The sequence below is a fragment of the Apteryx mantelli genome, chromosome 3 (assembly GCF_036417845.1).
Source record: "Apteryx mantelli isolate bAptMan1 chromosome 3, bAptMan1.hap1, whole genome shotgun sequence".
Classification (NCBI taxonomy): domain Eukaryota; kingdom Metazoa; phylum Chordata; class Aves; order Apterygiformes; family Apterygidae; genus Apteryx; species Apteryx mantelli.
This window is the reverse complement of record NC_089980.1, coordinates 78,733,120-78,757,805: the sequence shown is the minus strand read 5'-3', so window position 1 is coordinate 78,757,805 and position 24,686 is coordinate 78,733,120. Positions and strand designations below refer to the sequence as shown.

General features: G+C 39.9%; 1 protein-coding gene across 4 annotated transcripts in view; it reads right to left on the bottom strand.

Annotated features, from left to right (window-relative positions):
- The window catches only part of PTPRK (protein tyrosine phosphatase receptor type K), a 417,845-nt gene that overhangs the window by 69,911 nt on the left and 323,248 nt on the right, over positions 1 to 24,686 (bottom strand). For all 4 annotated transcript variants that reach the window (XM_067293743.1, XM_067293745.1, XM_067293744.1 and 1 more), the window contains 5 exons: positions 18,920 to 19,029; positions 17,742 to 17,943; positions 14,592 to 14,697; positions 3,932 to 4,205; positions 873 to 909 (listed from right to left, as the gene is read on the bottom strand). In XM_067293743.1, the coding sequence (XP_067149844.1) occupies positions 873 to 909; positions 3,932 to 4,205; positions 14,592 to 14,697; positions 17,742 to 17,943; positions 18,920 to 19,029 (729 nt within the window). The remainder of the gene's footprint in view (positions 1 to 872; positions 910 to 3,931; positions 4,206 to 14,591; positions 14,698 to 17,741; positions 17,944 to 18,919; positions 19,030 to 24,686) is intronic.

Genomic DNA, 24,686 nt, shown 5'->3' with positions numbered 1-24,686 from the left:
ATGTGCCACAGCAGTACTTCAAATGCCCGCCTGCTCATATCTCCAAGTTGTTTTTATGCTGAATATCAGTGTGCAATTAGAAACAGACAACGCAAGTAGCACTGGGCCTCCACAGCACACTGTTTCAGCATCTGTAGGGTTCTTTCTTCTTTATGCTGCTGCAGTCTGTCAAACAACTCTAAAGTTGACACAATCAAGCAACTGAAATGAATGGCTATAAATACAGTCAAAGCAAGAGATAACAGTAGGCAGAACAACTAAATCCTCATTTCAAGATGAAACAGTATTTTTGAGGGAGCAGTATGCGATTAACCTGCTGTATATGGGGTCAATATGATTCTTTCTCACAGCTATGCAGTCAGTCTTAGCCCTGGGCCTCACTTGCTATTAAAAACACCAGCTTTCCTCAAACCAACCCTCCCCCATGCCTATCTTACAGTCTGAGCTGTTACCTATGAAAATTAACTATCATGTCTTAATTTACATGAAAGAAAAAAAAGTCTATACCACCAGTGCTTGGAAACAATTTGTTAGCATAGCAGACAGTTTAAACAAGGGTGCTTTCTAGTCTCCAGTCTGCCTATCTGCCGCCTACAGTGTTCCAGCTGCTCGAAAGGAGATCCTCAAAAATAAAAACAGAAAAAAAGCTTTACTTACTTTGTCTAAATTTTGAGTATTGCTAGAACAGTACTGTCTTGGCCCAATACCAAAGAATAGTAATAGCCCGTTACATCTTAAGACAATCAAGTGGTTCAAAATATTGGGACAGTACTGGCTCTGGCTCAAACGTTTAACAGAAACTCCACATTACAATTTGTTAGTTCCAAAGCAAGCTACTATAAAACCTTTGCTTGGAGGGACAAACCTCTTACCTTTTGTAGCTATTCGAACACACTGAGTTTTGGTTTCCTGTTGAGGAGGGAAAATTAAAGAAAACACAGTCAGACCATGTTTGTTTTTCTCCCCCTTCCCATTTCATAAATTAGTCCTAGATCTGCTGGTCAACTGAGGCAATTGAACAAAGTGGCTCAGGGTTTTGGGTTTACTAGTGAGGAAGGCTGAGTAATTTTGCCTTTACAAAAGCTGTAAACTGGGTGAAACCTTTCTAGACATTGATCTGTTTTATCCAGGATAATGATGGGCAGAAAAGGTGCAGGACAGCCCAGACATAGCAAACTTACAGGTAGTTCAAATCAAAAGGAAATTTTGCCCATCCGAACACAGAGAAAGGGTGCAATGGAGAAAAGGGGAGAATCAGTGATCCTATTTATTCCATGGCACTGAAATTCTGAGCCAGCGTTGACCTCAAACAGCACTGAGCAGCAAAGAAGATACATTTGTTCAGCACTGTGTCCAAACTAATTTGTCTTGCTGCGTCTAGATCGTCTTGAATGGAGTCACCTCAAGCGTGTCCGCAACGCACTCCCCAGCGCTCCGGGGTTTGGTATTAGCTTAGAACCAGCTCGGGTAGCTCCTCACATGCGACACAGTTAATCTACAAACTGTGTAATCTCCCCAGGAAAAATGACTGTAATGTGCTTCAAAAGAACTTGCATACGGAAAGATAATTTTTTTTTATATTTTACTTCCCCCCCCCCCCCCAGAAGTTTGGGCAGCAAGTGAAACAAATCAACAAACAGAGAAATGATTTTGTTATGCGCAGTGGGGGCAAATTGAAAAAAAGAGGTTCAGTCACAAATGGGTTTTCTGATCTTTTTGTATAATGTGTAATCATTTTAAAGGCAAACTGAAATCGCATAAGGTTGCATGAGAGGATGCAGCTGTTGCTATATTAGATCATTCTAAACAATATTAGCATGTAATTAGAAAATTGAAAATGACAGTTTCATTCTATAAAATGTGCTTCCTCTAATCCTCCCACCCTCCAGCACTGCCTCCCCAGATCCATTTCCTGGGATCTCTCTCCTCTTGAAGATCCCTGAATAATAGTTCAAATATGTCTATGATGTTTTGTAAACACAGTACGTAAAGAATATGCAAAGCTATGAGTTGAGATTTAATACAAATATTCCATGAAGACGGATTTTTCCACCTAAATGAAATTCCCGCAAAGTTTATCAATATCATCTTACCTAACTAGCATTCTCCTCAGTTATTGGATTTACATGTCCACTTTTGTTTAAAATGCCTGTGAAGATCACAGTGCAACCCTCATTCCAATCCAACGGATTATTTCACAGAACATACTTTACTTCCCCTTGAGTATTTCAGTGATCGCACTGGCTTACAGTTAAGCCCATGCTTAAATATTCTGTAGCTCAGAGGCTGGCTCACAACTGTTATATCCCTGTCCTGGCAGAAGGCTGTGCAAAACTCCTTGCAGAACCTCCCCCAAAGCCCCCCTAGCAGCAGAAATCTGATCCAAAGTTTTGAATCATACCAGAGAGAAACATTTTAGATGTAAACTCTCCCACAAACTGAAATCACGTTAAAGTTAAAAATAATTTGTTCTTCTCTCACCTTTTACTTATCCGTCAAAATGTAAAAGGCAAAACAAAGATCTATTCTTGTGTTTAATATTTTTGGTTTTGCTCCCTCCCCCCAATTTGTTTCCTGGCGAAAGAAATGTCTATTTCTGTACAATTTAGTCTGCTGGAAGCCAGCAAAAGCAAAAGGAATTACAGGTAGAAAGTGAGGGAAATATGATCGAGTATCTGACAGTCACCTTTTATTTTCCTTTGTTTGCTTCATACACATCTGCAGGTAAGAACTAGAAATGGGAAACAGCCTCTCCCATCAGAAAAAGTCTCCAGTGTTCAAGCAGCTCCAGTACAGAGTTTCATTTGTTACTGCTTTTTCCCCATTCTTATTTGAGGCATGTGCAATTTTCATAACCATAGGTATAAGGTGAGATTATATTCAAAAGGCTCAATGGCAAAGCCGTTTTTTAGCTATGATTTGTTTAGTCACAGCAGAAATCCAAATATAAGGGTAAAAATGGCTTCTATTTCTTTCATATGGCTCTGATGAATATCATCTGCTATCAATCTATCTGTGTATCAGGCAGTTCCTTTCTAACCTGCCTGGATACTTCATATTGGGAATCTTATAGACATACTAGAGCAATTTCCTTTAGTTATCTAAAATATAAATCTAAAATTTAAATTTTTAAATATCTCAAATTCCTGTGCCTACCACCTTTTCTCCCCTCACAGATCACTCCCCCCTCACCCATTTTTCATTTACAAGAGAAAAATCATTCAAGAGCAGCAGCACGGGGCTTGCAGAGTCGTGTGGTTTTTCACCCCTGGAACCCACTGCAGTATTTAACTTCCTGTAACTTTTTTCCCTGCCATATGCATACAGAATCAGCAGCGCTACCCAACAACACAGTTAAAAATGAAATGCTAAGGAGGTAATGAAGGCAAGCAACAGCCGTACCTGTATTGCACAGCAGTAGTGCAATGTTGAAGTAGACCTTTTTATAAAGACTCTCTCAAACACACTGTAGGCCTGGGGTTGTTTTTGCTCAATCAATTTTTTTTTTTTTGATGTTTGGTGTGAGAGTCTCAAAAAGTTTATAATGTCTTATTAGCCTGCTGAGCAGCCTACATTCTGTTTATCCTGTGGTAATTTAATCTTCTGAAGTGTGCAAGCACTGAGAGTTGGGGAAAGAACCATGGATGTTATTTACTGAGGAGGCAGAATCACGACACCAAAATTACTTCAGCACTGTAAAAGACTATTACTATGAGATGTATTAAATTCTCATCTAGTAGCAGTTACTATGATACGAGAGTAGTGTGAAATATGAATGGCACAATGCCACGTTGTTACCATGCAGAAGCCAGCGCAGAGGTTAGCGAACTGCTCTTGCCATCACCGACCGTGCCTAATTTTGACAGTCCTAATTGTCACTACAGGCATGTCTTTGACTCCATCCAGGAGAAAGGTATGGGTTGATGCTTACCTTCTCAACACTGCTCATGGCCTGGAAATAGATGTTGTAGCCTTTCCGAGGAGCCAGCGGTGGGTTCCAGAAACCCTGGTAAGTCCGGTTGTCACCCACAGTAAAAGGGGCTGGTTCAGGCAGGTTTCCAGGGGGCAGTTCAGCAGCAAAATAATACGGTGATCCTCCACTAACAGCAGTTTGATAAGTGACAGGGACTTGGTAGCACTCCATTGCACCTGTTTCTCGCTTTGTTCGGTGTGGGTGCAGCTCCTCAACAACAATCTGGTAGGCACTATCGGAACAGAGGGAAAGGAGGTCTTTAAGGTCACCTGTTTTGGCCAAATCTCAAGTCCCACCAAAACATTAACCCAATTGCTTTGTGTAAACTGTAAATAAAAATAAAAAAGAAAAAGATTCAGAGAAGAAACAAAGGTCTGAAGTATAGCAAAGCTATCTAATTTAGACATGGGAAAGCAGCAGCACCCATTTTTTCCTGGAACAACAGCATGAGTATATTCAAAACCTCCTAACATAGATTTTGATTTTTTTTTTTCCTCCTTTAAAGAAACCTAGGAATGAATCTGACTTTAAACTACAACAGATTAAACTCTTTGTCTGCTAATCGGAAGCATCTGAAGTTAGCTTTTTCCTTTGAAATGATATTAGAGAAACCTCAGCTTCAAGGCCCAACATAACGGCTGCCTCGAGGCCGTGCTTGAAGCACCAATTTGCAGTTGTCATATCATTAGAGACAGAATGTGCTGACAGGCTTCTCCACCTCTTGACCTTGCTGTGGCTTCTATCTTGGCTCAGAGCTATGCAGATCTAAAGTACAAGTGACATGCTGTAATACAAGCACAGATGGACAGAAATCTATCCATTCCACCAAAATAGACTGCCTCATTTCTCTACAGTTGTCAATGATAAAATGTTACAAATTGCTGAAGCAGATGGCATTCAGCCTATTAAAACGCCATCCCGCCCCCCCCATACCTATCTTGAAATGGTCCACGGCTTGGTCACTTTTCAAAATCACCTTCTCAAAATAGAAGAGGTAATTATAATTCCTTTTGCTCCTTCAGGGGGACTACATAACTGCAGTATGTTACCAACTCATTACCAGCTTTCACTGCTCTGTGGAACGTACATACTGAGAACAGGAGGGAATTTTTCAGTTTATAAGGAAAGAAAAAAAAAAGAGACCTTTTCAGGTTTTAGAAAAGGTATTTATATATATGCATACACACAAACACACACACACACAATTTCTCATCTATATGCAGATATATTGGAGGACCTCATCAAAATAATCACCTTGTTGCTAGGATTAGTAGGAAAATATGCATGCAGACAAGACCTGGAGCAATTCAATTAAACTGAAAGAATTGCCTGTTTTGGTTTTGTTTTAAAGCTTTCTAAACAGAAAAAGTAAAATCAACCAAAGTTCTGGAAGTGTCACTGCATTGCTGCAGGGAACCCTCAAGGCAAAGACAAAGACCGTCCTTCTTTCAGAACTTATGGGGCAGCATTAAATTATTTTGTCAATTTTCCCTGCTACTACTGTTCCAGAAAACCTAATAACTGTAGTGGCAGAGATGAAGTATGATTCTGTGGAATGGAAAAAAGGATAGAAGAAAAAAAATAAGATTCTGGTCTCACTTTTTCCTCAGGCTGAAAGAGGAGGTTAGCCTAGCAACTAAAAAATTAAGGAGAAAAGTGTCTTCCCTTTCAAAGTGTCCAAGAGGAATAGCACAAAGTCACCTCACTTTTGTAACTCTAGGAAAAAAGAAGAATGTAAACAAAAAAATAATGAGTTAGTGCCAGGGATCTCTGTTTCTCATAAACTGTCTGTGAGCTGAGCTGGGCTATAGATCATCTGTGGTAACCTCTATGTATTAACCATGCCCAGTTAATGCAGCCTGCAACAACAAATCACTTCCACATGACCCTTGCGTACCCAGAATCTTTCTTTACGCTTCAAAATTAATGTACTAGCAAAAAACGTAAAAGCATCGATATTCTACAAAATGCGACAGGATGTAAAATGCAAAAACCATTATCATTTCTCTTTATCATGTTCCAAGAGAAGAAATTACAACTGGTGTGCCAGAGACGGCCTGCCCTGGAACCAGACAGGGTTAAAATCACAGCTCCTGGACTGGGCAACCAACCAATTCAGTGTACTGGGAATGCGGACACTGTGTCTTTACTACATCCATTCTGCAGTCTTTTCCTTGTGAGCTGCCAAAGGACTTGGATTGACACAAATTCTGCTCTCTGAAGTGCCAGGAGAGCAGGAAACTTGTCATCTGCAATATCACAGAATCACAGAATCACAGAATCACTGAGGTTGGAAGGGACCTCTGGAGATCATCTAGTCCAACCCCCCTGCTCAAGCAGGGTCACCTAGAGCACATTGCACAGGATTGCATCCAGGCGCATTTTGAATATCTCCAGAGAAGGAGACTCCACCACCTCTCGGGGCAACCTGTTCCAGTGCTCTGTCACCCTCACAGTGAAAAAGTTTTTCCTCATGTTAAGATGAAAGTGTCTGTGTTTCAGTTTGTGCCCATTGCCTCGCGTCCTGTCGCTCGTCACCACTGAAAAGAGTCTGGCCCCATCCTCTCGACACCCTCCCTTCAGATACTTGTACACATTGATAAGATCTCCTCTCAGCCTTCTCTTCTCCAAGCTAAACAGGCCCAGCTCTCTCAGCCTTTCCTCATAAGAGAGATGCTCCAGTCCCCTAATCATCTTTGTGGCCCTTCGCTGGACTTGCTCCAGTAGTGCCACATCCCTCTTGTACTGGGGAGCCCAGAACTGGACGCAGTACTCTAGATGTGGCCTCACCAGGGCTGAGTAGAGGGGGAGAATCACCTCCCTCGACCTGCTGGCAACACTCTTTCTGATGCAGCCCAGGATACCATTGGCCTTCTTGGCCACAAGGGCACATTGCTGCCTCATGCTTAACTTGGTGTCCACCAGCACTCCCAGGTCCTTCTCAGCAGAGCTGCTTTCCAGCAGGTCCACCCCCAACCTGTACTGGTGCATGGGGTTATTCCTCCCCAGGTGCAGGACCCTGCACTTCCCTTTGTTGAATTTCATGAGGTTCCTCTCTGCCCACCTCTCCAGCCTGTCCAAGTCTCTTTGAATGGCAGCACAGCCCTCTGGCGTATCGGCCACTCCTCCCAGTTTTGTATCATCAGCAAACTTGCTGAGGGTGCACTCTGTGCCTTCATCCAGGTCATTGATGAAGAAGTTGAACAAGACTGGACCCAGGACTGACCCCTGGGGGACACCGCTAGCTACAGGCCTCCAACTAGACTCTGTGCCACTGAGCACAACTCTCTGAGCTCTGCCATGCAGCCAGTTCTCAATCCACCTCACTGTCCACTCATCTAACCCACACTTCCTGAGCTTGTCTATGAGGATGCTATGGGAGACAGTGTCAAAAGCCTTGCTGAAGTCTAGGTAGACAACATCCACTGCTCTCCCCTCATCTACCCAGCCAGTCATTCCATCATAGAAGGCTATCAGATTGGTTAGGCATGATTTCCCCTTGGTGAAGCCATGCTGACTACTCCTGATCACCTTCTTTTCCTCCACATGCGTGGAGATGGCTTCCAGGATGAGCTGCTCCATCACCTTTCCAGGGATGGAGGTGAGGCTGACTGGCCTGTAGTTCCCTGGGTCCTCCTTCTTGCCCTTTTTAAAGACTGGGGTGACATTGGCTTTCTTCCAGTCCTCGGGCACCTCTCCTGTTCTCCATGACCTTTCAAAGATGATGGAGAGTGGCTTAGCAATAATGTCCGCCAGCTCCCTCAGCACTCGTGGGTGCATCCCATCAGGGCCCATGGATTTGTGGGTGTCAAGTTTGCTTAAATGATCTCTAACCCACTCCTCCTCCACCAAGGGAAAGACTTCCTCTCTCCAGACTTTCTCTCTTGCCACCAGGGTCTGGGGTTCCTGAGGGCTGGCCTGACCAGTAAAGACTGAAGCAAAGAAGGCATTCAGTAACTCTGCCTTCTCTGCATCCTTCGTCACCAGGACACCCACCCCATTCAGCAAAGGGCCCACATTTTCCCTAGTCTTCCTCTTGCTGCTGATGTATTTGAAGAAGCCCTTCTTGTTGTCCTTGACATCTCTAGCCAGATTTAATTCCAAACGGGCCTTAGCCTTCCTCGTCGCATCCCTGCATACTCTGACAACATTCCTATATTCATCCCAAGTGGCCTGTCCCCCTTTCCACTTTCTGTAGACTTCCTTCTTCTGGTTGAGTTTTGCCAGGAGCTCCTTGCTCATCCATGCAGGTCTCCTACCTCCTTTGCTTGACTTCCTACTCATAGGGATGCACCGCTCTTGAGCCTGGAGGAGGTGATGTTTGAATATTAACCAACTCTCTTGAACACTCCTTCCTTCCAGGGCCCTCACCCATGGGATTCCTCCAAGTAGGTCCCTGAAGAGGACAAAGTTTGCTCTCCTGAAGTCCAGGGTTGCGATCCTACTTGGTGCCCTGCTGCCTCCTCGCAGGATCCTGAACTCCACCATCTCATGGTCACTGCAGCCAAGGCAGCCCCCAACCTTCACATCTTCCACCAGTCCTTCTTTGTTTGTTAGTACGAGGTCCAGCAGCACACCTCTCCTTGTTGGCTCCTCCACCACCTGCCAACTTACAAGAACAAAGCCAGCAGGGAGAGCGGAAGGACAGTGCAATATTCACATGTGTCTGAGGCAACCATCCCCTGAAATATCCTGGTTTGTCATTCAGCTCAAAAGCTGAGATTTACCACAGTTTCAAAATCAGCCCTTTTTTTTCCATTTTATAGGAAAAGGGGCTAAATGAGGTATCTTTTTTTTAAAGGGGCATATTGCTTTAAAGAATGAAACAAACCAAAAATAAAAGATGAAGCCCATGAGAAAAATTAAATGTTAGTAAGTCTCTTTTAATAGCATTCTTTGAAAATATTGCAGCATTTTCTGAATCTGACATAAATTGTATGGCAAAATTTTAAGCAGGAGATCTCAGTAAAATGTGAATGTTCTGAAAATTTTTCAAATGGAGTAACTTTCATAATTTAAATGTGATCTCATTTAAAAAAAAATTCTTCCAAAATAATGCTTTTTGGGCCCTAAACTTGAAAACACTATAAAATGTGGAAAATGAGAAATAAATGTGCCTATTGTAGCTATCTGCAGCTATATAATTATTTTTAGTTAAGGAAAATAGCATTCATCCTAAATAAATTTTATGTTCTGTAATTAGCAAAAAAAGAGAAAATATTCAAAGTCTCCAAGGAGGCATTTTTTTTTTAAATTTTCACACAGTATTGTTTAAATAAAAGTAGCATCTACCCTCTTTGGAACAGGGCTCTGGCAGTATTTTTGATGCACTATTATAGGCTAACAAGGCATATAGGAATACAATCATTTACATAAGGGACCTTTGGGATGCCATCTGCTTAAATCCATTTACTAACACGACAGTGGTTCCAAAGCAACACTGTTACTATATCTACACATAACAGTGTTAGGAAAGGACACTCTAGTATAAGAGGATGTGAAAAAAAGAAGCCAAAGTTCTTGCATCTCACCAAAAGGAGGAACAAATGAGAGAGAAAGAAAGAGGGAGGGGTGGAAAACCTGGATGACAATATTCCTTTTCCCAGATGACTATAAGAAATCTTGAACTATTGTAAAGAGTAGTACAAATTTCAGGACCTGTTACATAAGTTGTGATCATAAACTCCAGACAGTTGTCTAAGACTGCCAGGAAAGTGGAGAAAGTGTTGAAGAGTTAGGAGGCTCTTGAGTTGAGATTTGGCATGAATAAATTACTTTTTTGATGCCAGAATGTTTTTCTTTACTTAAGAGAACCTGCACAGGACCTCCCTATTGATCAAAATGATTAAGAACAATCTAAGAGGCCCCTGCCAACAGATCTTAACCCCTTCTTTTCACCCATCCCTAAAAACCCAGACTCTCAAATGGGTACTGCAGTGGTAAACACATATTGTTCATACTTTAGCCTTATTCTGACTAGGCTTTAATACCAGCTAGAGATTTCCTTCTACACATCTAGCGAAGATGAAGCACCTTCTCCTTTGACATGTGCCAGATTGACTGACAACCCAAGTTACAAGCTGAGCTCCTGGAGGTCCAACTGACAACTAAGTTTTAATTTCTCCCTGCGATGGTCCACATAATTAGACTTGTTGTAAAACGAAAACAGACTGAGTTTGCATACAGAGGTATAGGAAACACATTCCCAAACAAATAAAATAAGTTTCATTATTAAAAAGCTGTCTAAACTGATTCTGAAACAAGTTCTTCCTAATTCTCATATAAAGTAGAATTTGAAAGCAGGATGCACAAAAGATTGTTTTGCTGGTGCTCTGTTGGGATGCTTGAGAAAAACCGCAGTGACAAATCACGACTTCAAACAAAGCACCCCGATGCCTCTGACTGGGATCTACTCCACTAGATTGATGGTGGCACAGCACACGCTTCACGATGAGCCTGAGCCATCCAGCTCAGCCTCCCTTTGCATTTCTGGCTTGTAATTTGGTTTGAAACTTCAGGAGGCCATAAAGAATCCACAGATTACACAATAACATTTGACAGGCAAGATATGATTATCGTCATGTTTACAATTGTGATGACAATGGCATGGAGTGTCTTAAAGAAGTGATTGACAGCCACCCGTAGGTTTCACTTGGGTTAAGGAACATCTGTTTCCTGGGGGCTGTCTTGATGCAGAGGTACAATAAAACCTGATCACAGTATAATTCTGTTTGTAAAAGCAAAACAGTATCAGACTGTAAGCTGTTTGTTTGTTTTAATATAGGCCTACTGCTATGAGACAAAGTGATCTTTTAACCATCATCAGCTTGAGGGATTAAAGGACGGGGTACAAACCAACCCCTTCAATAAACCAGCTTCTTCAGTTTGATGTTAGAGACCAAGATTTGAGTCCCTTCTCTGCTCAGTCACAGCAGCAGGCACGGAGATGCATTTCTTCCCACCTGCCTAGTAACACTCATTATGATGGCAAGACAGGCTTGTCAGGGAAACACCGCTGCAGTGTGGCTGGAGCAAAACTTTGCTAAAACTGGTCATAAAGTTTAGTGAAACCCATTGAATCAGTTCCAAATTTCAGTGGGCTGCATTTCCCTCCCCTATTGAGATGCTGCTGAAATGTAATGAACTGCAACATGCATAACTTCAGCAAAGGGGGCAAGATAACATCCTGTGCATTCTCCTGGAGAACACCCCTCCTTTGGAATAAGGAATAAAACAGCTGCAAGTCACAGGCTTGATTTTCAGAATCTTTTTGGATTAAGGTCATTGTTTAAACTGAAAACCAAAGCAAACCATGAATGGTGGTCATAAAACCCATTAAATTGGCTAGTGTGCTTTTGTGCTGCTTCAGTCAGATGAAGAGTTCTCAATGCGAGCTACAGGTTTTAATTTCTTTATTCCGTAATTACTTTGAAGTTTGTGCAGAGAAAGAGAGATGACATTATTTTAATGGAGAAAGAAAAGTCTCATCCAGCTTTGATGCACATCAATTTAACTTCTAATCTGAAAACCAACCTTTTCATTTTGGGATTTGGCTACACGTTTACAGTAACCAACACACTATATGGGTTAACAACATTTGGCAATACTCTGAAACATAAAACTTTTATGCTGCTGTTTTTCATTTAAGTATGTAAAATGTATATATAAACTGTAATTTTTATACAGTATCTGCCTGTGGTATATCATATCAGTCTTCACTATGCATTGCTTGATGAAAAATAGCAAAAAAATCCTTCCTGTCTCGCTTTGCGCCTGGGGCACTTGTTATGAGTACACAAAGTTCACAGGCCACTAATGTAGAGTGGAACTGTACTGTTTGTGTATTAAGTATTACTCTGCCCCATTTTTCTACTGAGGTCAAATCTCACATCCTTGGCAAGGAATACATCATTCTCTTTTTTCTCTTAGTGTATCATATATTTAGCTTTATTTTTTTGTTTAAATTCTCTTTATTGAGCATAGGTCAATATAGAGCCAACTAAATATTGTGTGCTGTTATTAGCTATTTTATCACCATCACATTATTCCTGAGCAGTAACCACCAAAAAATCAGTGAAAGAAGTTCTACTATTTTTTTTTCAATCAACTGATGGTAAGTATTTATAAGAATAATGTTTTACTGAATAAAGTGTATTTTATATACAAAATGAATGGGACTGTAAGACTAGCAACTCAGGAGGACCGTAATGTAACTCTGGTTTTAATTCTAGCTCTTTCTCTGCACACAGTGAACCCCTTTCCACATACTGCATGTCTGAACAGCACCTCCATCACATCAAGCGTTCAGAAGTTCACGGTCACTGTGATGGTCTCTGGACTGGCCACGGTGCCTCTAGTTTAACACAGAGCTGTCCACTCTCCAATCTAATTTAGTTCTAAAACTAGCTGCAATTTATTATGGTATTTGTTTTAAGAATAAAGCTCAGCTCTCTGTTTATGGTGAAGGATTTATTTCCTTGGCCTCCTGATGTTAGTAATTTAATGGAATCTCTTAGGAACTAATTAAAGTAGAGAGGAAAGAAGGGAGACAGGAAGACAGATACATGCCTCTGACAACATGCTCAAAACAATAGTTATTAATACTCTATCAAACTATCCCTATTAAATTATCAGTTAATTGTTAATTCATAGATCCTTTCTGCTGCCTCCCTAGGTCGCAGTGACAACGTCAGGCCATACGACTGAGGAGGCTGTAAGGAAAATTTTGAGAGACTAATTGTGGGGTGTTGTGGTGCAGGTCCTCTCTGCAGTCAGTAACTTGCCAGCAAGCACAGTGTGGAGGTGCCAGAGCTCACTGTGGTGGGTACACGGAAGTGTCTAGCCACATCCCAATACTCGACCAGTCCGTGAAAGAAGCCCCCATGGCAGAAACCTGTGATGTGCAACTGACTCCCCCTTGGGGGGGGGGGGGGGGGCATGGGACCAAAGGCAGTAAACTACTGCTCCCCACACAAATTTGCTGCACTCCAGCATGTGCAGAAAAGATCTGCACCGTCCTCAGCAGATCTCAGTCGCGGTTAGCAGGCGTGCTCCGGGCACACTACCGGATCAGCCCCCTCAGGGAACCAGGCACAAGAATGTAATACTTGGTCCTGATTAGATTAGAGATAGGTAGCGTATTTCTCAGACAGGAGCAGTTTTGGATATGGCCAGGAGCAGGGCACCTGGAACATTTTAAAAGCTCATACAAAACAGTAGTGAGTTTAAGCAGCTGCATGACTTGGGAGCATTTTCAGATCACAGGTCTGGTTTCTACTGTATCAACTCCACACAAACCCTATTTTAGGAATCTAAGTCCTGTACTGAATGCAGTCCTATACATTTTAGCATTCTTCCCACAAAAAAAAATCTTAGGATTCCTCTTGGACAATCTTTCAGAAACTAATGATGTATGGGCTTACAATTTTATTTATGAACATAACAACTCAGTATCTCCTATAAAGGGGATGAATTCGGATGATCACTTAACACAGAATACAAATAAGTAACTTGGTCATATCAGTCATAAGGTTCTCTCAAGTGAAACCTCCTTATGCTCCACTTTGAGTGCCTGTGTACCTAGGCACCTGAAATACTGAAATATTGACCTATGAAACAATGTAGGGTAAGCATAGAAAAATGACTATGGGTATGTCACTCAATCCTATGATATCCAGGTAAAACATACACTCCTGTTAATAAAAACAGAGTTGAGAAACAGTTTATTTTCCTATACTTTTAGGGCTTGGGCGCGTTACTCAACATCAGCTGAGCCATAATAACTGACTTACGTAACACAGGATGAAACTATTAGCCTGTATAGCTCCGAAATGTCACAAGGCTAAGAGTATGAAAACGTTCCAATACACTGCAGTTAATTAACCCCCAATTAGTCTGTTCTGTGGCTGAATCTTCCTGATGCAGCAGCATCAGTAAAACACAAATGGAATCAAATAACATCACAAAAATTTTGCACTAACAAGTATAAGTTGGATCCATAAGCAGGATGTGGATTATTCTTTGTAAACAGAATTAAATTATCTCTCAGTAGAGAGCAGAAAGGGAATGACCTCTCAAAGTTAACATAAATGAAACATTTTAATATGATTAAGGGACACACCAAATAAAATTTAATAGCTTGCTACGTGATTTCTAATAAGAAGCACTCTGAGAGAAGAAAGGTCAAATAGTTTGTATTCATCACTATTATTCTCCCACTTCCTCTGAGCTTCCAATTTTCCAATCATATGTATATGCTATAAAATAGTTGATTTGAAGTACTGGAGAGGAAGCATTATTTTCAAATCCACTTTCTGACAAATACGTTTCAACCTCATATTTCAGAGATACCAAGAGAAAGTAAAATGAAATGATATTGGAGAGGAGGTGGTCCTGGGGCCCTTAAATCAAGCAGGACAGACAGCTAGATGATTCAGGTCATGAATATCTTTAAAAACCATAAAGAATATTCTCTTATTAATTACAGGTCTATTGGTAGGCTCAGTCTAGGTAAGAAAAACAACAGTAATGTCAAAGGAATATCACTTGGAAATCAACAGCTTTATCAGCTGCTAAGAAACATATGATCAAATACAGAATCTCTTCCTGAATTTTTTACCTGATAGGAGCACCTTTGGCCTGTGCTGGTCTCAACAGTACAGTTATTGTTGTAGCAGTTTCATTGAGAGATGCATCGACTCCTTCATAATCCGGTAAAGTGGGAGCTGATTAATGGTGAGTGGGAAGGAAAAGAATGAGAAATCAGTGAAAACATTTTGAATTTTTGTGAGACTTTGGTTGCTCACAGAATTGTACAAAGCCATGATCTTCATCAGCTACAGGAGTCTTTTTAACGATTTTCCATGCAGGCACAATCTTTTAGTAGCACATAACAGGGACTTCACAATTGATAAACCCATCCCTAACTACTCCCACTCAAATCATTACAGCTATTAAGTTAGACAGGTTTATTCAAGAAGGATAGAAACAGAGGGAGGAGGTGACTGCAAAGGAAATCTGAAACTATAAAATCCCAATTTTGCCTCTTTCTTTGTACCTCTCAAACAAGTATATTCACTCTCTTCAAGACCCACCTCTATTTCCTCCATTTTGGATTCTCCAACAATTTAGGAACCTTCCACATTCCCTTTTAGCTGTCAAGAGAGACCAGACCAATACCAGCTAGACTGCAGAAGAATTAGGCAGTAACAGATGTGAATCTGTTAAAACATTAAAACTAGATGGGTGAGTCTGTTCCCAGGTCCATTTCTCCTTCCCGGTCTAACCACAGACAACTGATCTGTTCACGAACCAGTTTCTGAACCACTGCAGTTTTCAGCCCAGAGTGTCAAGAAAAAACAAAATCAAAGCCAAAACTAGAAGCAGTTCAGGAACTGATTCACTAATGGAAAGGCTGTTAGGCCTTCAGGGCAGCATTATTTGTTGTGGGTTGGATAGCTGGGGTAGGTGATAACTTCAGCCACCTAACTTTAATCTGCCTCCACAAGCCTGCCACAGCCCTTACTGGTAATGCTGTTGCTGATGTCAGCTCTAGTGCATGGAAAGAAAGAGAATTTTCTGTGATTCAGAAAATAATAGATTTCTGTTGAATATTAATTTTCAAAAAGCTTGAAAACTAACTGCAATTTTTTAACATGTGGATGTACCCTTATAAAATTGTTAATGACACCAGTGTATTTTAAAATGAATCATCACATTAAAGATGTTTACTAGCAGGATGTCAATCATTTAAGTCATAATAATTTAAGATAATATATCAATAGATAGAAGGGCAATGGAAGGATAAAAGCAGCGCTTCATTAGTCCCAGATCCCAGACACACAAAAATATTGCTCTTATTTCAGAGAATCTTATTATTTATTGAATTTTCACTTATGAATTACTATTTACACCATAATCACTGGGATCATGGTAATCACTTCTAAGTTTGGTTAAAAGGAATCTCTTCACTCCTCATTAAAATAAAGAGCTTCCAGAAACATATACACTGCTTTGTAAAAAGTATCAGTTGTGCAGAGCGATACTAGACAACAGTTTGGCATAAAGCAAGATGAAAAATAACAGGGTGAAATTCAGATAGGAAGAATGTCATAGCCCATGTTTAAGCTTTCCTAGTATTAACTGTGTTTTACCAACTAATATGGCCCCATACCATGTCTGGAAACTGTAGGAGACCGGATTCTAGAAAAACATATCAAATCCCCTAAATTTCTGGTTGGAAAGAGAGGACTTATCTGAGGAAACCTGAATACATTGTAGCCCTAAATAATCCAAACATGTTGAGGTGCTTATTTCTCAAAATAGTGACATGGCTGGGCAACAGACATATTATCAAAATATTACATACAGTTACACTGTTTTCTCCTGCAAAGAGGGTCAACTTCATAATTAGATGACACATATGCAAGTACTATACCACCATTATCAACTTCTGACATTCCCCAAGAGCTTGTGATCTGGAATTTGGTGTGAGGAAACAAAGACCTGACAAGAATCAGACTAAAATACTAGATTTCAAAATAGTCTAATAGCTCAGTGAAAAGAAATGCCTGATTTTTGGATGTGTTGGGTTTTTTTGTTGTTGTTGTTTTGGGGTTTTTTTGTGCAATGGGTTGGGGGAGGAAAAACTAATACTCCAGGATGGAATTTCACAGATTGCTCTAGCTAACTACGACTGTAGAATATAACTTGTTGCACTCTTCAATTCACAAAGCTGTGCTTTCAGTTTTCTCACATTTTGATTTATGTGGATGTTTTTGGAAAATGGGTGAGGTGACTATGTGAGTAGGGTTTCCCATAGAAATGATAGATATATTCCAATACAGCATTAACCTCTCTTTATAGAAAAATTTAGGTCTCATTATTGTAGGTAATAAGGGAAATAGCATGCTTTGTGCTGTTCACATTTTTAAATGACTTCCTTCTCCACTACCTGCCAAGTTCTGGAGTCAGGAGTATTCTTATCTCCCTGTCATATCAGCAGTCTCTCTAGATACGGTATTAACTTATCTACTGCTATCAACTACATAAGCTACCGGCTTATTCTTTGAGAACAATACAGAAATTTAACAAAACAAAAATACTAAAACATTCCATGTGACTTTTTTTTTGAGAGAGAGTTTTCAGTACATTTGTGTGCAGCATCAATCTTGGTGCACAAATGTACACATTGCTTTGTAAAAACTATCAGTAATGCAGAGTGAAACTAGACAACTGTTCAGCATAAAGCAAGAAGAGTAAGTGAATAAAGGCATGAGGAAGCAGATCTGTACGAATCTAACAGGAGATTCAGACTTTCTCCCAACCTCCCCAATTCTGTTACAGCTGCTTGCTGTTAAGTGGTGTCACCTTGAGTAAGTCAGTTAATTTTCTGCATCTCACTTTACTAATCTGCAAAACAAATATAGTACTTAGTAACTTATGGAGTGCTATAAGGCTCACTTAGTTAAGGTTTGTAAAGCACTTTGAAATCTTTGGATGAAGACACACTATTATACAAAATTAAACATTTGAAAACTCCAGGTGTACAGTTTCCACCTGATGCAAGAGTTTATCCCTGAATTTGTACTACTATTAGGAAAATGCACTCAAAAACATTTTAACTAATGTTAAAATTATTTTCAGAACATGACAGGCATTTTTTTTTTAAATCACCTCTTTTTCAAGTCTTACCAAAAAAAGCTTATAAAACCAGTGAACATTCTCCCCTCCTCCCACATTTATTTATTTCCTTAATTTATTTATTTACCTGAAATGTTGGTTGTTACATTGATTGTGGTTGCTGGTCCAAACCCTTTGACAGTGCTTGCACGGAGAAAGAACTGGTAAGTAGTACCAGGGTGCAGGTGTGAGAAGACATGGTGTGTACTGTTCCACAGCTTTGACACTGTCTGTGGAGGTCCTGCAACTGGAACTGCAGGATCAAATGACCGTATACTGCTATAGCTGACCTGTGAAAATGATAATTCCTCAAATGTTTTTGCAGTTTTTGGCACAATGGGATTAAGTTAGTTAAGATGGAAAGGAGAGAAAAGTCATATGTTCACCTAGCTACGCAGCTATCTTGGGGATACCAAGAGTGCTTGTCATGTATTACTGTACAGTCTGCTTCACTTCTGAGGGTATATACACGCCCTTCTCTTTCCTCCTGATTTTAGTTCACATATGGAAAATTTTAGTGTAACATTTAAATTAGCCCCTGCCCCAATCCTCCGCATCTCCACCAAAACCCTTTACTTTTCACTTCCTGTAATACTTTGCCCTCCTCCTCTAATAATCATACTTAAATGCTGTCCAAAACAGGCTAGTGTTGGTTAGTTTGTCTTTTTCCTGTAAGTCACTATTACCCAAAATTATTCTGTTTCTTTAAAAAAGGAGTGATAGAGAGGATTGTGATTGTTCTCCAATTTGTTCATTTTAAAAATGTTTTCTTCCAGTCTCCTGCACAGGTCCCCAGAAGGCTCATACATTAAATAATACACTTTAAATAGAATATCTGTGCAGGTTTGCTTGAAGACTGATATCTAAATATCTCGCAAAGCTTAAAAATGTAATTCCAGATTTAATAATCATCTTACTTTTTGTGTAATCTTCTCTTCCAACAAACAAGTTCCATAGATCATGGCTGGCATGGCTTTGGAAGGATGTATATTAATAATACAGGCTTTTAAAATTAGCATCTCACATGTGGATTGTAACATTCATTACACTCAGATGCTAAAGCTACTTGACAAGGTCAGCCAACAACGTTTGCATCGTAATTACAAATTTTGAAATCTTAGTCACTAGGGAATTCCAGTCCTCTCTAAACGTTAGTAGCATATAATGTAATTTAACAGCCTGCCTACAGAGCACAGACGCCCACCAGCAGCCACCCTTCTTCTCCTGTTCCCAGCTCTACCCCATGCTCATGGGCTGTGCTGTTACCTCATACTGAGTAATGATGCCGTTCGGATCCACAGGTTCCTTCCAGTTGAGGAAGATCTTATCTTCAAAAGGAGTTCCCTTCACCGACTTGGCAGGGATGGGGCCTGGCACTACAAACAAAACGAAACTTTAGTAAAATAGGAAATTCAAGAGATAGACCAACTAAAGAGATGGCAGAACATCCTATGAAAACCAAAAGCCAACACGGATCATTTCTTATTAACGTTCATTCACATGTAAAAAGAGGGGTAGAGGGTATGAAAATGTACTTCAAAGAGGATTTTGTCATTCACAGAGCAGAGAGAGCGTGAAGTTGGAATGTTATCCCCAAATACGGTTTTCAAAGACTTTATGCAAAGTCAAAGTATCTTGTAATATAGCCAGGGGAAATAGTTCAAGCTAGATTATGACTTTAGGTGTTCAGGGAACATCACTGAATTCTGTAATAAGAACATCTAAGGACAAGAACCACACGGTTTTAAAATCCTTTTAAAAAGAAAAATCAAAGGTCAGGACAGCATATTTTATACAGCATCTTCCAAATGACAGAGACACTCACAAAACAGTTTTCAGCCACCTCGCCTTATGATCTGTTGTATTAAAAAGGAATCTTTGTTTAAAAAGGGGGCTGGGAGTGGGGAAAACACAGCAGCTCAGCTGCCACTTCTTTCAAGGACTGAAATGTTCATGTGGCAGAAGGATCAAAACTGCTTACTTCAAACCTTTCAAATAAAAGATATTTTTAAAGCTTTGAACTGAACCACATTAAGATGACCCTACCTCTTATTGTAATGTAACCAATGTCCCTGGTGTAATAAAAAGTTTAAAATGTCATCTCAGGCCCCTTTGTCTGAATGATTCACAGTACCTGGTAATCTCATCAACACCAGATGGGAGCACTTTGCTATCTCCTGTTTCAGCTTACAAAATATTTCTCCCTATACATATGGTTCCTTTTTAAATACAGTGACTCACCTACGTTTGAAGACATACATTTTGAAAGAAAGGGATAAGGCTGAGTGCATTTCCAGAAAAAAACTAACAAAACCAACACAACAAAACCCTTCCTCCAAAAAGCCAAACTTGTCAAAATCTGCATTCTTTCAACCTAACATGTCATCTCTCCTTTAAATATTAAGACATATATTTCTCTTCCCTTCTTAATTAGTTTATTTTCTTCAATGCAGCATTCACTGAACCTCACACGTGACATTTCCTGGATATTAATTTTCAAAGCATACTGAAGTTTTACAAAGAGTAAAAATAAATCAAAAATCACTGAATGAAAGAAAGTGCAAGGCACTGTACTAGCAGCAGCAAGGACTGAGTGGTCTGTCCCAGTAGTAGGATTTATTTCCATCTACAAGAAACTATAAATGATGAGCTGACCCCCGGTACAAGCAACATAATTTGGTACATTAATAATAAATTCATGGAGTCAAAGAAGCCCACAAGTAAACAGATGAGAGCTTCACAGAAACTGTTCATCCATCTGTCAAGCAAAGACTTAGGAGAAGTTAACTAAAATCATACACTGCTGTTTTGCTTCAGTGTCTTAACGCAGAGTGGGTAGTGGATAAGGGCTGATATGCCATGACAGCCCCTCTACGCTGTTTGCCGTATTCACAGATTTGCTGGAGGCATCACTTTGTTTTCCACAGAAATGCTTTACTGTTTTTCTCTCTACATCACAAACGAGGTATGAATATACTCTGACGCATGTACATTTTCCCCAGAAGATGTGCATGTGTTTGCGTGTGCATGCATGCATCTGTGTGTGAGAGAGCATACAAAGGTACTGGGGCATCCACACAGAATATGGAATTTGCTATTAAAGCATGTTAAAGCATTTGAAGTAAAAAGAAAATAGAAACAATTTTCTCAAAAACCTGTAAAACACTCTGTGTGTTGCTTTTTATTCAGCTAAAACTGGGTGCAGGGCTATGCAAGTCTTAGGGTTGCATGAAGGCTACATTTCTGTTTAAACATCCCAGTGGGAGAAGCCTACAGGCTCAGCACATCGCACAACCACGTTCTCTTCTCCTGAGCTATAAAATTCTGTGCTTGTGGCAGCAGCAATGTTAAACTGACTAGAACTACATGATCCCACTTAGTTTCATGCTTCTCTTCCCACTGGCATAAGAAGGGCACAAGAACAAAAGCTAGTACAGTGATGATCAGGAAAAATAAGGTCAGAAAGTAAAGGAGAGCAAGTGCCCAGAAACAGAGAACAGTAATTACCACACACCTCACCCCAACCTGCAAATTCACCAAAAAATGAAGCTTGGGATCAACTGAAACTATTCAAGAGTCCTGTTGGAATTACAAACAAAAGTCCAAATGCCTAGAAAAGGGAATGAAAAGTTTCAGTTTAGTTTGAAGGACACATTTTGGCGGGTCTGAAATTATTTCCTCCCTTCCATTTTTCAGTTCAACCAAGGTAAAATACCTTTTATTTGCACAGCTTTAGCAAAGGGACAAAGGGAAGGGAGGAGAGAGAGAAACAGAAGCAAAGGAACTTGCTTGCAGAACACAGCATCCGTGGGCAAGTGCACAGACTCATCAGTCAGGTTAGTCCAAGTAATACCCAAACTGCCGCATTTGTGTTTTTATGTCTTTGCCCTCAGGGCCTGTATTAGTTACACGTAGGAATAATAAGAAAAAAGGGTTAAAGCATTAAAAAAACCCAACAACAACAACGTAACCTCTGGGCAACATTATTTTGAAAACTCAGAACACATCTTTCCACTTAGGCAGCCATTCCTGTCTATTCCCTAAGACTCCTGGAGGGACCCTAAGGTCTCAAGAAATACCTTAAGCTTCATCTTTCAAAAGCAGTATTAAAAGCCTTCCCTTTTATATAATATTTAGCAAGCATTCAGGTAACAAAGAGTTAGGGAAACATCATCTTTCTGTTGCTAACAGCTTTCAGAAGCCTCATCACAAATAGCCCAAAAGATAAAACAGGCTTTCTAGAGGCTTGCACATGCCTGCCCCAAGCCCCCATGGCCAGCTACAGTACCTCTTAGCTGCCTTGTCCACTCCCACTCTCCTTTCTAAGCGAGCTCTCTCTTCACCCCTTGTAGTTATGAATAGGAAACACTAAATTACAACACAAAAGACTATTGCAAGTGTATATTAAAGTGAAGTACATTATTTCAGATTCTGTATCAATGGCCAGTTACCTGAATAATTTAAAAAACATAAGTAGCTTTTGCAGGAGTTGGCATCTAACCTTTTGGCCTCTGAACCATTTCTTTAAAAAGATTCTGGTCCCATTGATTTTCTTTCCACCTACTGATCATGTGAAGTGTGGCTCCCCACCTTTCAGCAACACTAACAGGGCATGTTCTTGCTTTGATATGCATTACTCTATGTTAAACTTCCAACAAGTCAAGATTTACGCATATCTAAAGAAGTGAAATCAGTTAGGCAGTTTTAACTGTATGATGATTTTCAGAGGAGATTTTGAACTTAAGTGAGAATTTTTTTTTCTAAAGAAATATATATATGTGTGTATGATATATAACACATACAAAAGTAACATAAAACAAATTCAAAGGGAATTTCACCAAGGATTTATAGTGAAAACATCACAAGCTATTCTTTCATGATTTACATGCATCTCCAGGGCCCTTTTAATGAAGCTATATATTTGTATAGCGAATAGCTGATAATCTTTTCTTCTATGTACATGTAGTATGGTGAACTTTTACAAATACTATGCATAATAAAATCACAATCCATCAATCTGACATTAGACCAATTCATTTTAAAGCAATAAATTTTTGTATTAAATTATGTCACAGCCACAAATAAATTGTTACTCACAAATAGTGTCAGTTAAACCTTGTTCTGCACTGACTTAACAGGGAATTTATATTACAGTACATTACTTCTGGAAGAACAATGTAATAACTGACACCAAGCACTATAAAAATGGATTTATATTGCTTCAGTTTTCCTGCTACAAAATAATGAAAGTGCATGTAAACAGAGTATTTTTATTATTATTATGCACTGTGAAAGCCATGCAGAGTATTATTATGCTCTACAGTGAATGCTATATGGAGATACATGCATAGTTATAGTGGGAAATATTCCTTTGAGGTACTCAAAAAGTAAAGTGCATCAGCAAGAAACTTACAGCCCTCCTCTAAAGGTAGATGTTCAATTTCAGGAGAAGGTAAAAGTCAATCTGTTCTACTGTTTAAGTGTTACAAGCAAATAAAATGGCTCACCATTACATTTACTCTTTCCAGGGGGAAAAAAAGGGCTAGGATTTACCATTGTAACTTTATGCTGTGTTATAATTCTGGATTAAAACATAGATATAAGGAAATTATATATAATTAAAAAATTAGAATAAATTCAGAATGGCTCTGTCAGACATTAGTAGTCTTTACCATAAGTATATTTATACCAACGGAGGTCATAAAAGTGAGTTCTTCAGAAAACACTCAATCTACACCATCTGCAGTGAAGTACTATGCTATCAAATACTAACAGTTTCCCTGAGCATACATGGCCCCTCTGCTCTCTAGTACATGTTGGGTAGCTGAGGCTTTTCCTCCTGAAGGACCTGGGCAGGAGCTGGTCCCAGGAGATGGCAGCACTGGAGGCCGGCAGCAAGGTGGGATTGAGCCGGGCTGCCCGGGGAAAAGGGAAAGCCCAGAGCCCGGCAGAGGCTGTGGCACTCAGGGACACCGCTCGAGTCCATCAGCATTGCCTGACGTTATCATTTGCCCACAGAAACCTGCTCTGACTGGCTCACGCCTGTGACTTTTCAGGCTGTAGGACCTTTCATCCAATATAAAATTATTAATGTAACTAACATAGATGCTTAAATAGTTACAACCAAGCTACTAACGAAGCTAACTGACAGTGGTTAATTAGTCTCAGAGGTGCCAGGACTCACCACAGATACTGGTACAAATGTCAAACAGTCATAAATCCTGGTTTGAGTCTGCTGAATTCCGGGACTGAAGCACCTAAGCCCAAATGCAGATTTTTGTTTAAAGCCGCTTCATACTAAATGCTGGCTTCTGTCCTCCTCATTCCTAGAATTTGGAAATGTTTGGCCATTTAGGGGCAAGATAACATTGCCTACTCACAAAATGGCAACCTTACGACTTTCATCAAAATACGCAGTTCAATATGCTGATGCTGTTTTCAACCAGCACATAGGTTGGGAATAATAGTAGTTAGCAGGCACATGTGCAAACCTTTATTCCATTGCAAACTGCTTAAACAAACAGCCACTAACTCTGCCTACTTTCAGGCATTATTACATCAAACATGCCATTTCAAAAAAGAATCTCATAAGCAGTATCACTTTTTCATCTATAAAGCGTCTAATATAGGTGTCTAACAGAAATGAAAGTATGAAGTTGCTTCAGCCAGTGTAAATAACTGTTACAGGGCCAATTTTCCCTGAGCTATTAATATAAAACCTAGATTGTATTTCCAGTGTCTACAACACATTTAAGCAGCTTATTTAATTTGTCGTTCATTCAGTGTAAGCTTAAAATAAATCTCTGACTGACTTGAACAGCTAATAATTTCCATGTTTCCCTTACTTTCTCTCAAGCCAACTTTTCTGATGTCTTTAACAAAAACTTGTTTACTCCATCTTAAACTGATAGTGGAGGATAGTTATTGGGCTGTGTCAATGAACATTTTCTGTAGAGATCATCCTTAACAGCAGCGTGAGACCAAACAGATATTTTGCAAGGCAGAAAAAGAAGAATGAATTCAAACTAGCATG